Source organism: Aspergillus niger, assembly GCF_000002855.4.
Source record: "Aspergillus niger supercontig An04".
NCBI lineage: Eukaryota > Fungi > Ascomycota > Eurotiomycetes > Eurotiales > Aspergillaceae > Aspergillus > Aspergillus niger.
Genome location: NT_166539.1, coordinates 2,403,891 through 2,416,300, shown reverse-complemented (window position 1 = coordinate 2,416,300; position 12,410 = coordinate 2,403,891). Strand labels below are relative to the sequence as shown.

The 12,410-nt window shown below is 52.4% G+C and overlaps 3 protein-coding genes across 3 annotated transcripts; 1 reads left to right on the top strand and 2 right to left on the bottom strand.

The window, feature by feature from the left end:
• Nucleotides 1-538: 538 nt before the first annotated feature.
• On the top strand, nt 539-1,817 carry An04g09910 (uncharacterized protein; the record flags this gene model as incomplete). The annotated part of the gene is made up of 3 exons (XM_001402310.1): nt 539-868; nt 938-1,510; nt 1,605-1,817. 3 exons carry the CDS (start codon nt 539-541, stop codon nt 1,815-1,817), a joined length of 1,116 nt encoding a protein of 371 aa, XP_001402347.1.
• Nucleotides 1,818-2,224: 407 nt separating this feature from the next.
• An04g09900 (uncharacterized protein) lies at nt 2,225-3,994 on the bottom strand (the record flags this gene model as incomplete). Its single annotated transcript, XM_001402309.3, has 2 exons — nt 2,225-3,825; nt 3,931-3,994. 2 exons carry the CDS (start codon nt 3,992-3,994, stop codon nt 2,225-2,227), a joined length of 1,665 nt encoding a protein of 554 aa, XP_001402346.3.
• A 754-nt stretch (nt 3,995-4,748) lies between these two features.
• An04g09890 (uncharacterized protein) lies at nt 4,749-12,116 on the bottom strand (the record flags this gene model as incomplete). Its single annotated transcript, XM_001402308.3, has 4 exons — nt 4,749-4,797; nt 4,853-11,458; nt 11,515-11,690; nt 11,754-12,116. The coding sequence occupies 4 exons, from the start codon at nt 12,114-12,116 to the stop codon at nt 4,749-4,751; spliced, it is 7,194 nt and encodes a 2,397-aa protein (XP_001402345.1).
• Between the last annotated feature and the right edge of the window lie 294 nt (nt 12,117-12,410).

Genomic DNA, 12,410 nt, shown 5'->3' with positions numbered 1-12,410 from the left:
CACAATCATGCCAGCCAACACACACACTACAAGGAAAGCAATATACGTAATTATTATCGCTACTATAGTAAATACAAGTTGAGGTTTTTTTATCAGCAGAGAGTAACAACCCGACGTTTGGATGCATAGCCAGACTATGGATGACTCCACCCCCACGGAAGCTAATGCGCATTGCTGACACCACCAATGAGAAACCGACTGTCAGCACGCAACCAGGGTCTTCCATCCGCTAAATCTGCATGCTGCAGTGTGGTTGTTCCAATGTCACCGATGTTATTGACTATCGAACTGCTTGGAAGTCAATAGCTTAAGCTTCGTCAATCTTAGCAAGTCGAGACGGATTTCTAATCGCATTGGATTTCTAAATGCTGTCACCACAGCCCAGTTCTGACAGGGTCCGTTGCCTCTGGGGCCCTGGTTATATATAGTTGAAATATGACCCCAAACTTGAAGCTGGCATAGAACACCTGCATTGGCACTCAAATCACAACTATCTCCATTTTACTAATATTCGTTTCATTGATAATTGTCTAGTATTATGGCCACCCACCCAGCGATCACTGTACCCGCACTGAAGGGACCTTTGACAATCGAGCATGTCCCAACCCTCAAGGCTGAGCATCACGACGTTCAGGTCCGAGTGGAATGGGCTCCGACTTCCCACCTGGATGTCTACCAAGTCGATGCTGGTGTGATGGTCCAGTTCCCTCAGATCTTGGGGGATAGCGCCGCCGGAACTGTGGTAGCTGTCGGTCCTGATGTCAAGCGTCTCCGGGTTGGCGATCGTGTGTTCGGAATGTTCTTCCATAACAAGACACAGAAAGGCCAGCAGGTATATGTCACGGCACCAGAGACTCTTCTTGGCAAGGTTTGTTTACATTCAATTTCCACTTCCACCTGAGATATATTTTCCGGGTTATCCTAACAGGAGAATTAGGTCCCACAAAACATTCCATTGTCTGCTGCCTCTACCATACCGACGAACTTCTGCACTGCGTTCTTCCCGCTGTTCGAGAAGTTAAAAGTTGAACTACCCTGGCCGCGTCCAGAGAACTTCACTCCATCCGACAAAGACCTACCGATTCTCATTTGGGGTGCTGCCAGTTCTGTAGGGCAGTACGCGGTGCAAATCCTCAAATACTGGGGATACAGCAACGTTATTGCAACAGCTTCCCCGAAGCATCATGAAATGGTCAAGGCTTATGGGGCGGCGCACGTCTTCGACTATCGTGACCCGGATGTTACCGCCTCTATCCTCAATCTCTTGAAAAGCCAAGGGCACCAACAAAGCATTCGGGTCTTTGACTGCATAAATTCGAAATCAGGTTCTTTGATTCCGATCTCCAAGATAGCCACACAGCCAGGCTCAGCTGTTGCTGCTGTTCTTCCGATTGTGATCAGCAGACCATCTGAGAAAGACGGTCTGCAGCTCTCCTTTGATGTCTCTACAGAGGCGCCCTGGGCATCGGGCGTTGAGACTCACCCCATTGTAGTCTACGACTACGAGAAGGTATGTTGTACTTCCATGTTGCGTCGTGACTTTGTGGAAGCGTTCGTTACCCACACCGCAATGGATGCTGGACTGACATAAACCCTTCTCCTAGAATGACTTTTTGCGGGACCATCTCCAGACTGAGATACTGCCCACGCTTGTGGCTCAAGGTGCTATCAAGCCGAATAAGCAGCGGATAGTTGAAGGAGAGACTCTCTTAGACAGGGCTAGTAAAGCTTTAGACATCTTGAGAAGCGGCACTGTTAGTGGTGAACGGTTGGTGTGGCAGGTCTGGACCGAGGAGGAGTTCCCTGAGTTTAAGTGATCTTGCTGCCAGACTCGAGCGGTTTTGGATAGACTACAGTAAGCCTTGATGGTTTGGTCTCCAGAATGATAGTGAAATAGTTCGTTAGTTTGCCTGCGCGTTTTATAGTAAATAGTTTGCTGGGATCGCGCCTTCTTTTCTTGTCCGAACAATAGTAGAAGAGCCATCTGGTGTCACGGAACGACTGAATCAGGGGTCGTTGATCAGGGGGCGTAATACTGTCTCATCAGTGGATTTCAGGGCCTCATGCGTAGGTTTTTCAGACCATTCCAGGGGGCTTACTTTCGAAAGACGCGAGGAAAAAGAAGAATACAAGAATTATTTTAGTGTCATTTTCTGCATATGTAATGGGGGGTAACTATTCGAAATGCCTATCATAATGACCCTGCTTTGGATATAGACTGCTATTACGTTTTACCGACCTTGTTAAACAGGATAAATGAACCATCACCAATCAAAGACAATTCTTCCAACTTCGTCGGCCCAGCATACATTCTCTCATCTGGTGCAGAGTCGGACGTTTGGCTTTCAGATTCCTTGTCTGCGTTATCTTCACAGAGTGTACCTGCGATCTCCTTGGTGTAGCCGTCCGGATCCCAAGCCAATGACCGAGTCTGCATCTCTTCCACCTTTATCGCCACAATTCGTTCGATCTCGGCTCTCTCTGCAGGCTCGAGTATAACCAATCTCTGCTTCCAAACGTCATCGATCGGAGTTGATGTCGGTCCGAAGAGTCGCTGATCAATCTTGTGCCAGTATATCAGGTCAAAGGCAAAGTTGTTCCTCGCTGCATACGCTATCCAGAAATCGCCGCTCTCCCAGCTTTCTTTCATCAGACCCGACAGTCGCTGCGTACTGTCTAGCCACCCCTGCTCAATTGCTCTATCCTCCTGGTCTCTCATTGCTCTTAGAAAGGTTGGAAGGCGTCGTCGATACTCGTTACACCAGTCGTCCAGCCCTTGTGGCCAGTATTCAGGCTTTTCAATTAACAGCCACCATGGTGGTGCGAATGAGAATTCCACTGGGGCGGCATATGTGAATTCCCAGTCAAAAACGCTGACAATCTTAAGCTCTCGGCTCAGGAGAATATTACCTGGGCGCAAATCATCGCACCAAAGCTTGAAGGGGCCTTTATCGAAGGCTGCCAGCGGCTTTGTTAAGCATTGTTCTCTGGCAAGTTTGCGGAAAAGGTATCGAGCAACAAGCTTGCGCCGACAGTCGTCAGCAGAATCGATGGCATCATTGCGCTGGTTGGTCAGGTGTGCAATGTGCAGCTCTGCTAGGGCCTCAAAATATGAAGAGGTACTGTCGAACGTCGTGTTTGGCAGTTTTGATTGGGGTAGCGAGCCCAGCCGAATCAGACTGTTCATGGTCATTGACAGAGGTCTTTGGGTTACTTCCCAGGTGAAATCATCGACTTGATGCAGTGACCCTATCCGGGGTAAATTTGGTTGAGAAAGCTTCAGTAAAATAGTTGCAACCTCTCCATACAGGGCCTCTAGCTTGGCCTCACTGATATGGGGGTCAAGAATACCACGCTGTTCGCCTGGACACCTGGGCACGTTGAGAGCATCATACATGCTCTTTTTGTGTTCAATATAATCCATGATGATGAACGGGCCTAATCCCCGAGGACTCTCCTTCCTCGATCCCCAGTGGTTGACGAAAGGAACGGGAATGGAAGTCTGGTCGTAAATGTATCGCATCGTGGCAACTTCATTGCGGAGTTTCTCCTCAGGGAACATGATCAATCCTGGCTGAACGAAACGTATGACGGTAGCGTCTGATTCTTTGTTAATCATCTGGAAGGTAATGTTATAAGACCCTTTCTTCAGATAACTGAATTCATCAACGTTTCCCGGACCATGGTGTCTTTTCAGGAATTGCGCGACGGATTGGAGGACCCTAGGATTGAAGAACTGTCGAATCCACGCATTGGAGATGGCTTCGCTGTGCTCCCGAGCCACGTCGTCGTAGTGCAGGCGTGGTTTCATGCTTGCTATCAAGCCTCAGGAGGTAAATATCAGCTGAGGAATACAAATAACACCGAGGATTCAGAACGGTACGGCTTCAATCGATTCCTCCTAGCCTACTAGTGTCAGCGATCAGAGACCCAGAGGCTTAGGCATCGAGATATCTATCCACTGCCACGGGGAAGTGTCGATTAAAAGCGGCATTGACCCCGCTAACGCAAGGGGATACACGTCGAGTCGCACAAGTATCGAAGATCAGGTCTAGGCTCTTCTACCCCACCACGGCCACGTCAAGACATATGGGATGACTGCTTAATTTCCTTGAATGTGCTTCAGATAATGAGTAAAGCTGATTCTAAGGTTTTACAATCTGTCCCTTGAATACCTTGTTGATAGCATCAGCATGGATCTCTTCTGTTCATGAAGACACGTGAGAAGGGCATTCTATGGACGTAGGAACAGTGATTTATGTTCTTAATATGCTGCCCGGGTCCGTATGAGCAGAGCAGTCACTTGTGCTTCGCCAAGATGAATTATTACGACAGATCAAATATCGACCCCGCGGGGTACTTTCAACATTGCCAGCCTTGCAGCTTTTCACTGCAGCCTTGCGCAGTAATACCCCGGCCGGATAAGGGTCCCCGAAAGGAGAAAGCCGGCGGTGTCATATCATACGCATATGCCTTACTGCTCTGTATTCTCAAGGGGCACTTTAGTTAATAAAGAAAGTTTCAAGGAAAGACAATATATTCAATTGCTGATCATGCGACTTATATACAAATCTATATGCTATAAGACAGGGTAATTATAGGTCTATGGTCATGATTAGTGGTGATGTTGACATTTGTGCTTGCCAGCACTGCCTTGTACAACCACTTGATGCATTAATGCAAGGAAGAGATCTGCCCACGTTAATATAATGGGATCCGTGATCTGTATTGACCCGGCAGGGCATGATTTAGGGTCGGTTGAGCTGTTCGCGGCGGTAGAAGAGCAGGAAGCCCCAACTGTTCAAACGTTAGATAAAGCTCGCGTGAGAAAAGAAAGTGTGGGAAGGCTTACCTTGCCAGGAGCTGGAAGAAGAGAGCGATCCAGAACCATGCGTTACCGACCTTGTCCACCGACGTGCCCACATCCGGAGAGATATCCCCAGGGCCAATCTTGTTCGGCGCGAAGCCGCGGGCGCAGATGGTGGCGATGGATCCCAGTGCTTGCGCGGCCAACAGGACGAAGCAGACATGCACGCGAGTCATGGTCTGCAGCAGAATCATACCCAATCCGACTTGTTGGATCTCGTCAAGGAGTCCCAGCCAGAGCCACAGGCAGCGGGAAGCGATCGACCCCGACACCAAGCTGCCAGCCCAAGGGAGATAGTAGCCGATGTTGGAGGTTCCCCACCAGGTTTGTGCCCACCGGGGAGCACCCAGACTCAGACCGAAAACTGGCAAGATCCAGCTGTGTTCCTTCGACAGGGCACGGAATATGACAAGAATGACTACCCATAGGACGACGAAGAAGCCGAACACAAGGAGGACAATCTCCCAGGGCTTGGTGTGTTTGGACGACCAGAGGAAGGACCAGTTGCGGCCGAAAGCGGCAGCAAGGAACCAGTTCTGGACGATGACCATGAAGAAGAACCACAGGATGATGCGTCGGCGGAACAGAGACTTGTAGAAGAACAGGATACGGCTGGGAGCTTGACGGTAGTAGTTGGGCAATCCCAGGGCCAGCAGGACTCCGATCACGAAGCACAGGGCAGCAATGGGCATCACCACGGCCGTGAGACGCCAGGAGCTCAAGGCCGCTACAGATACACCTCCCACTTCGGCGGCAGTGACCTTGGAGCTCCAGAACCAGAGCGCGACCGTGTAGATCTGTGAGATACCTTGAATGATACTGGCGCGGAACATCCAGTCCTTGACAGGGACGGCACCCTGGTCTCCAAAGTTCAGAGCGAAGAACAAGGAACCGCTAGACGACGCAATGGCGTAGACGCCAGCCGCAACATTCTGAGCCCAGGCCCGACCGAGAGCCGTGAGACCGAAGGGTGAAACACCGATAACGATGAATGCCATGCAGTAGATGAACCAGGGAAGACTGAGGGAGATGACGGCTGGGAACCGATGATACAGGAACCACCACGCGATGGAGGACAGGCAGTAGATAGCGGCGATGACATAAAGCTTCACAGCGGTCTCTCCGACCTGGCCGACAAGCAGGGTGATTTGTGCGGAGTTGGTGGCGATGATCTGACCCAGACCCAGGAATAGTGAATACACTGGCCAATTGCCCAAGCGGCGTCTCATGAATCGCTGAACTGCGATCGGACGCGTGTAACCCAACCGCATCAGCCAGCGGTCAATCTCATCCTCCCCATTGATTTCAGAATCCTCACTGGAGTACGAGTGACGAACGACTGAGCCACCGGGCCCTTCTTGCACAACACTCTCAGAGCTGGGAACCGCGAGCGAACGGTTCTTAGGCTGCTTCTTAAGCTGGGCGTCGTTGTATGAATTGTAGAACTTGCGCTCACTCTTCATCAGATAGACCTCAATGCAATAGTCCGTGATGGAGTTCTTCTTGTTCAACTTCTCAAGCGACTGCTCGAAGCGCCGGGTGAAGTGGCCCAAGCTGTCCGTGAAAGTCGGGTCCACCTTCTGCAACTCGAAGACGGGCTGGTTCTGCTCCTCGCCGCCGAGACTGCTGAGGCGGTTATGGTCCCCAACAACGGATGGCAACGACAGCATAGAAACGGTCCGGAAGTGAGTCATGGGTGGCGGTGTCGGGCACGCTGGAGTAGAGATCTGTGAGATGGGGTACGGGGATACGGGTCTAGACAAGTAGGAGGCGCGGGGAGTACTGTCTCCAGTGATAGCATGGGGAGTTAGAGTGTTGTTAACGGCCTGCATGGCCTCCTCGGGAGAAATGTAATCCTCCTGCGGCCTGGTGTGGTCGTCGTCAGCGTCGGTATCGTTCTCATCTTCTCCGTGATCAGTGGATGCCTGGCTTGCGGTCGCTTGCCTCTTCGTCAAGCGCTTTCTGCCCTGACCAGGGCCGGACCGGCGACCCAGTGACAGTTTGCGGTTGAGGCTGCTGTCGCGACTGCTTCCCTCGGATGCCTGGATCTCTTGAAGGCGAGCGTGGGCCTGCTGGATCATGGCTTCAGGCGGGGTTTCCGTGCCGTCCGCTCTGGACAGAGCCATATTAGGAAGTGCCACACTGGAATAGCGCGCACTCTGAAGGTTTTGCAGGTCCCATACGCTCTCAGACTCCGGGATCGAACCAGTCACGGTGTCCTTGTTCTTGTCATGATGAATCTTGATCGATGTCCGCTGCAAAGTCTCGAGTTTCTGGATCCACTCGAGAACGGGGAATCGCTGCTTAGCGGAGTTTGCGCGCATCTGGGCTCGAGTTTCAGGAGTCGAATCCAGGGCAGATTTGATCGCAGTCTTCAGCTGGTGTAGAAGATGGCGAGTGGCGTCTGATTCAACGGTGTACCACCAGCCTGGCATCTGACCCAAACCTCCGATGCGAGATCCGATTCCCAGTGCACCCTTCCGACCGAACTCAACGGCAATCAATCCAAATGGCTCATCACGAGACGGGATCAGAGCGAAGTCAGCGCCAGAGAAGACACACGGGGGCAAAGCAGTGAACTCAGGTCGGGAGAAGACCCGGCCAGGGAACATGGCAGCGATCTTCTCCAGCTTAATGGCAGCCAGTCTTCCGTAAAGATCGATGATGGGACCAACACAGATCACCTGCACCTGCGGCCGGTCAGACAGAACGGCGGGGATGACATCCGCAATCAGATCGACACCCTTCTGCTTAGACCAGCGACCGACGAACACCAGGAGGTCGGCGTTGCGATCCTCGGTCAGGCCAGCCCACTTCTGGGCCTCGAGCTTGTCAGTGATCCGTTCCTCATATGACCGAGTCAGAGCTTTCTCGTCAGGAGTATCCTCCAGGGCCGCCGTATCAGTTGGGTCAGGGTTGGGCAGACTACCGATCTTGTCCAAACTCCAGAAAATAGGATACCGAGCCCAGGAACGCTTTCCGTACTTCTTTGACACACCGACCGCGCCAAACCCGCGCTGATGGAACCGAAGGTAACTCGCTCCTGTGTGAAGCAAGTTGAACACATTACCGAATTGACAATATTTGGTAGCCGTCTCGACGGGGAGGTTGAAGACCGAACAGACTTCCTTCTTTTCTTGCTGGGTCCGGAGGGGCCAGAGACCCTGGAACTCGGCGTTGTGGAGAGACAAACACACGGGGATCGTGCGTGTGGGCAGGAGGTACAACGGTGCCAGGCATCCGTGGAAATCGTTGATGTGATACAGATCGATGGACGGGAAGCGCTTGATGGTCTCTGCGATACATTGGTTCCAGGCGGAGTAGTAAATGGCGCTATCCAGGTCATCCATGCGGGGAGGATACGGCTCGGCTTTTGTCTGCTGGCGGAACACAGGAGCGTCAAGAAGGACGTAGGTGATATTGTTGAGAACGTGATACTGCACATTGACGAGATAGGGGTTGTCGAGGATCTTCACGATGTATGGCTCTGTCGGGGTATCCTCGGGATATTCGATGTCTCCCACGCAGGGAACCACCCAGATAAGATTCTGATATCCCAGGTTTTGGGACATGAGCTGGGCCATGACTCCCAGACCACCAATCTTGACCTTGGCCTGCCAATCCGCAATATCGTACTCCATGGTGGCGATCAAGACCGTGCGGCGTTTCTCGGGGGCTCCTGCAATGGCCATTTCGCCTGCCACGGCGGCGACATCTGATTCTTCCCGGTCCATCTGGCCATCACCTCCAGATTGGCCCTTCATCCTGCGCCAGAACAACAGCGGCAGCTTGTCCTCCTTAACAACATTGCCATCGGTATTCAGCTCAACACGGTAGAAGGTGCGGATGAAGATGAAAACTCCCGCCAGCCCCATCAAGATAGGGACGACCCAGAGAAGGATGTAAAGTACCAGCTGGGCCCATCCAGATCCGACCGGAAGCAATTCATAGCGGAGGTTGGCATCATTGAGAGAGATGGTCCAGCCAAGGTGCGGGAAGGGGGGCAGCTCGGTGATATTAATCACGTTCGACGACAAGTAGGAGGGAGGCAAGACCTGTACAACCGATGAGTTGTCAACATCGCCATAAACATTCGTTGTCTCCGGAACACCGTCCTTGCCAGTGCCCCAGACACTGATCTGTCCGACGGACGGCCATTCATAAACGAAATCATATTTCCAGCGGCGATCCTTAGTATCAAACCGCATCTTGCTGTCCAGACCGGCATCATAACCGTATTGGTTGTACGGGCCATTCCACCACAGATGGGGAAATCTGCGAGGGACACCGGATTCCCAGTCATAATCACCCTCCTGGATGTAATCACTGCTGCCGGTAAGGCGGGAGAAATACTGGACGCGAATGTGAGTGCCCTCCCACTTTTGAGCATCTGTGCCGGTCCAAGTCGGAAATTCAATCGTCGTGTTACCACCAGTGTAGTCTGTCCAGTTGGACCAGTTCAGGCCAAAGTCGGTCGTGTAGCGGAACTGGTCAGCGCCGGCCGCATCATGCTGAACATAGTAGCTGCCGTTATCCGACTGATGGACGAGGCTGGTAGAGTAGTTGGCCAGTGGCGATATTAACGGGTTGGTGTGGGTTCCGACTCGGAATAAAAAGCGGTCGATGGCATCTACGCGCGTTCCAGACGTCGTGGAGGCATTCTTGACGGTGAGCTGGTGGATTCCGTGATAGACGTTTGTCAGGTTCGCGGACCAGGTCCAAACAGTGGGAACCTCGCCGATGTAGTTATTACTGCTCGTCCTGGCGGTGACGTTGGTGCAGCTCACGCTAGAGGTGTCAAGGGTGGCATTGACGCCCTTGACGGTGGTCGAATTCAGGGAGACTGCTTTCGTGATGGCACTGCAGTCCATGGCCTTGGAGTAGCCCAGCTGGATCTTCAGTGTTTCCCCAGTATCCTCGGAAGACAGCAGGCGAGCATCGTGGCCGGGGACAAACTCGGTGACGGTAGGGCCAGGTTCAACGAAGTCGCTCGCCTTGACGTAAGCCCGGAATTCCCATGGCAGCAATTTCATGTTGGTCGTGCACCCGTAGGACTCGGTGCCGTTGCTAGCGTCACTTGGTCCATCCTGCAGCGTGAGTTCATCGTAGGGATAGAAGAGGTTTTTCAACTTCGTGCCCGACTCGTAAGGGGACAGAAGAGCGGAGTCCTTGCTAGTACAGTTCTTGCCATAGGTTTCCGTTTTATTGGCATTATGATATACAAGCCAAAGAGTATCGTTGCTACTCGAGGCCTCTTTCTGAACCCCGGGGTAGTAGCTGCGCAGCACTGACCAGAGACCAGTCACCGTCGGGGTAGTCGATGAACCCGGAAGATAGATATCCTGGGTAAGCTGGGAAATGGTCTCAAGGTTGAAGCCATCATTGGCCACTGGGTACTGCTCCCGAATCTCAAACATGCGCTTCATGATGTTGCGAAGGGGGTGCGCCGGATTCCGTTGGTCGTAAGTCACTGTGATATCGTTGCAACCATTCAATCCCTTGTCGTTGGGGAAATCGTAGAATTTCGAGGTGTTTAGCGAGAAGCAGCCATGCGTCCACCACGCCGTCTGGTAAGTCATGGGTTGCCGACCGAACAGATAGTTGGACGCAGTCGCATCGAACACGTACATCTCCTGCTCCTCGCCCCAGAGAACCAAAGGGATTCCCGGCAGCTCCAGCGTAACAATGTATAGACCCAGCAGGTATTTCTCCGTACCATTCTTGATGGCGGGCCAGCGAAAGTTATCCTGGTTCGACACTCCATACATATGTCTGGGATCCAACTCGCCCGTGAAGGCATTGATGAAGTCGTTAGTGACGAGCATGCCATTCCAGGCTTCGATGAAATCAGTGGGCAGGTCAAAGCCGGCCACCAGGTTCCCGTCCATTCCCAGGAAACGGGTCATCGAACGATAGATGGTGTAGTGAAAGGCTGCAGCGTCCAACGCCTGCAGGCCATCATCGCGGAGGAAGTAGGAATCCGACGAAGCATTCGTCAACTTCGCGCCAGCGTCTGCCGAATCGGGCGTCTGGTTTGGCTGACGACCCCGGCCAAGATAGAGACTACCAAAGGTGTTTCCCGAAGTGATCTCTCCCGGCAGGAAGAAGTTCTTCTTGCCATATTGCTTGGCACATTCACGGTAGACCGCTAGCATGTCACCCAGCGGATCCAGAGTGGCCTGGACGGCCTTATCAAACCGGAAGCCATCAATGTCCAAACTGGCGATCACAATGCAGGAATGCCGGGTGATGACATCGCGAACCGGCTTGTGCCATTCTCGCAGACGATCTTGCACCGAAGCGAATTTCGTGAGCTGTCGCTTCCAGTCGGGGAAATTACCAAACGCCTCGAGTTCGCCATACTGATCGAAATCACTGTTGTAGCAACCCTTCAGGTCTTGCACGCCACCGGACGTCAACGGGTATCCCGTCTCGTTCCAGAATTTCGGGTAGTTGCAGGTGTCATTGTAGTCATTGCTGAACTGGAAATCGGCGTACGTTCTCTCGGTGACGTACTCCACCTCGTACTCTTTCGCATTGAAATCAGCCGAATCGTTCAAGTGGCCCTTGAAACCGATCAGGTTACTCAAACTGCACGGGGAGATTGTTAGTGGCATGGTCGTCTAGAATACTCGGTGCATACTCACGTTGCTAATGTATTATCCATGATCACATACATATCCCGGTCGTGGATCTCCTTGATGGTCCGCCTCCAGTCGGACAGGGTGCCATGGTGCTTGTCGAGGAGGGTGGTATCCACCGGGGAGTAACCATCGTAGCCCCAGGGAAGATTCATCAAGCCCGTACCAGCGAAGTAGATTCCCTAGAATGATCAGTCAGTCAGTCAAGGATGGACCGGGAACTGATATCAATGGAATAGACTCACCTTGAAGCCCATGCCTCTGATGTAATCGAGCGTGTCAATCAAGCCGACTAGGTCACCGCCATGGCGCATCTGATTCGAATCGAGTACATGCTCGTAGGTGGTGCCGTTAATATCGTCATTAGCGGGATCTCCGTTGGCGATGCGATCCAGGAAGATGGTATAGATGGGGAAGCGCCAGTTGTCTGGTGACGGATGATAGGTGTGATCTGGCCATTCTCCCCAATAGTTTATCGGTCCCTCTGCGGTCTTGTTCTCGTTCAGGTTGTAATCAACGAGCGACTCATCGTAGGGCCAGCCCACGGTCGTGACGCTGAGTATCCCCAGAATGAGCACCACGCAGCGCTGAACCGTCGTGCCGAACATGATGGCAAGCGGCGTGTGGTACCAGGAATTCTGTGCCAGCCAAGGTCCAAAGGATTATTATGCAGGAACCCAATGCCACATGCCCGAAACCCTCGTACCGAACACAGCGAAGATAAGCAGCACAAAAAACGAATGACTTTGGGGTATGAAACGAGAGAAACGTGGGAGGAAAGCGTTCCCAGGGGATGGTTGAAACGAGAGAAAAGAAGACAGCAAATTGCTGCTGGGAGTTACTGCTGCGAATGCTACGAAAGACAAGAGACTACTCGATGACGAGAGAGAGACAAGCGCGGT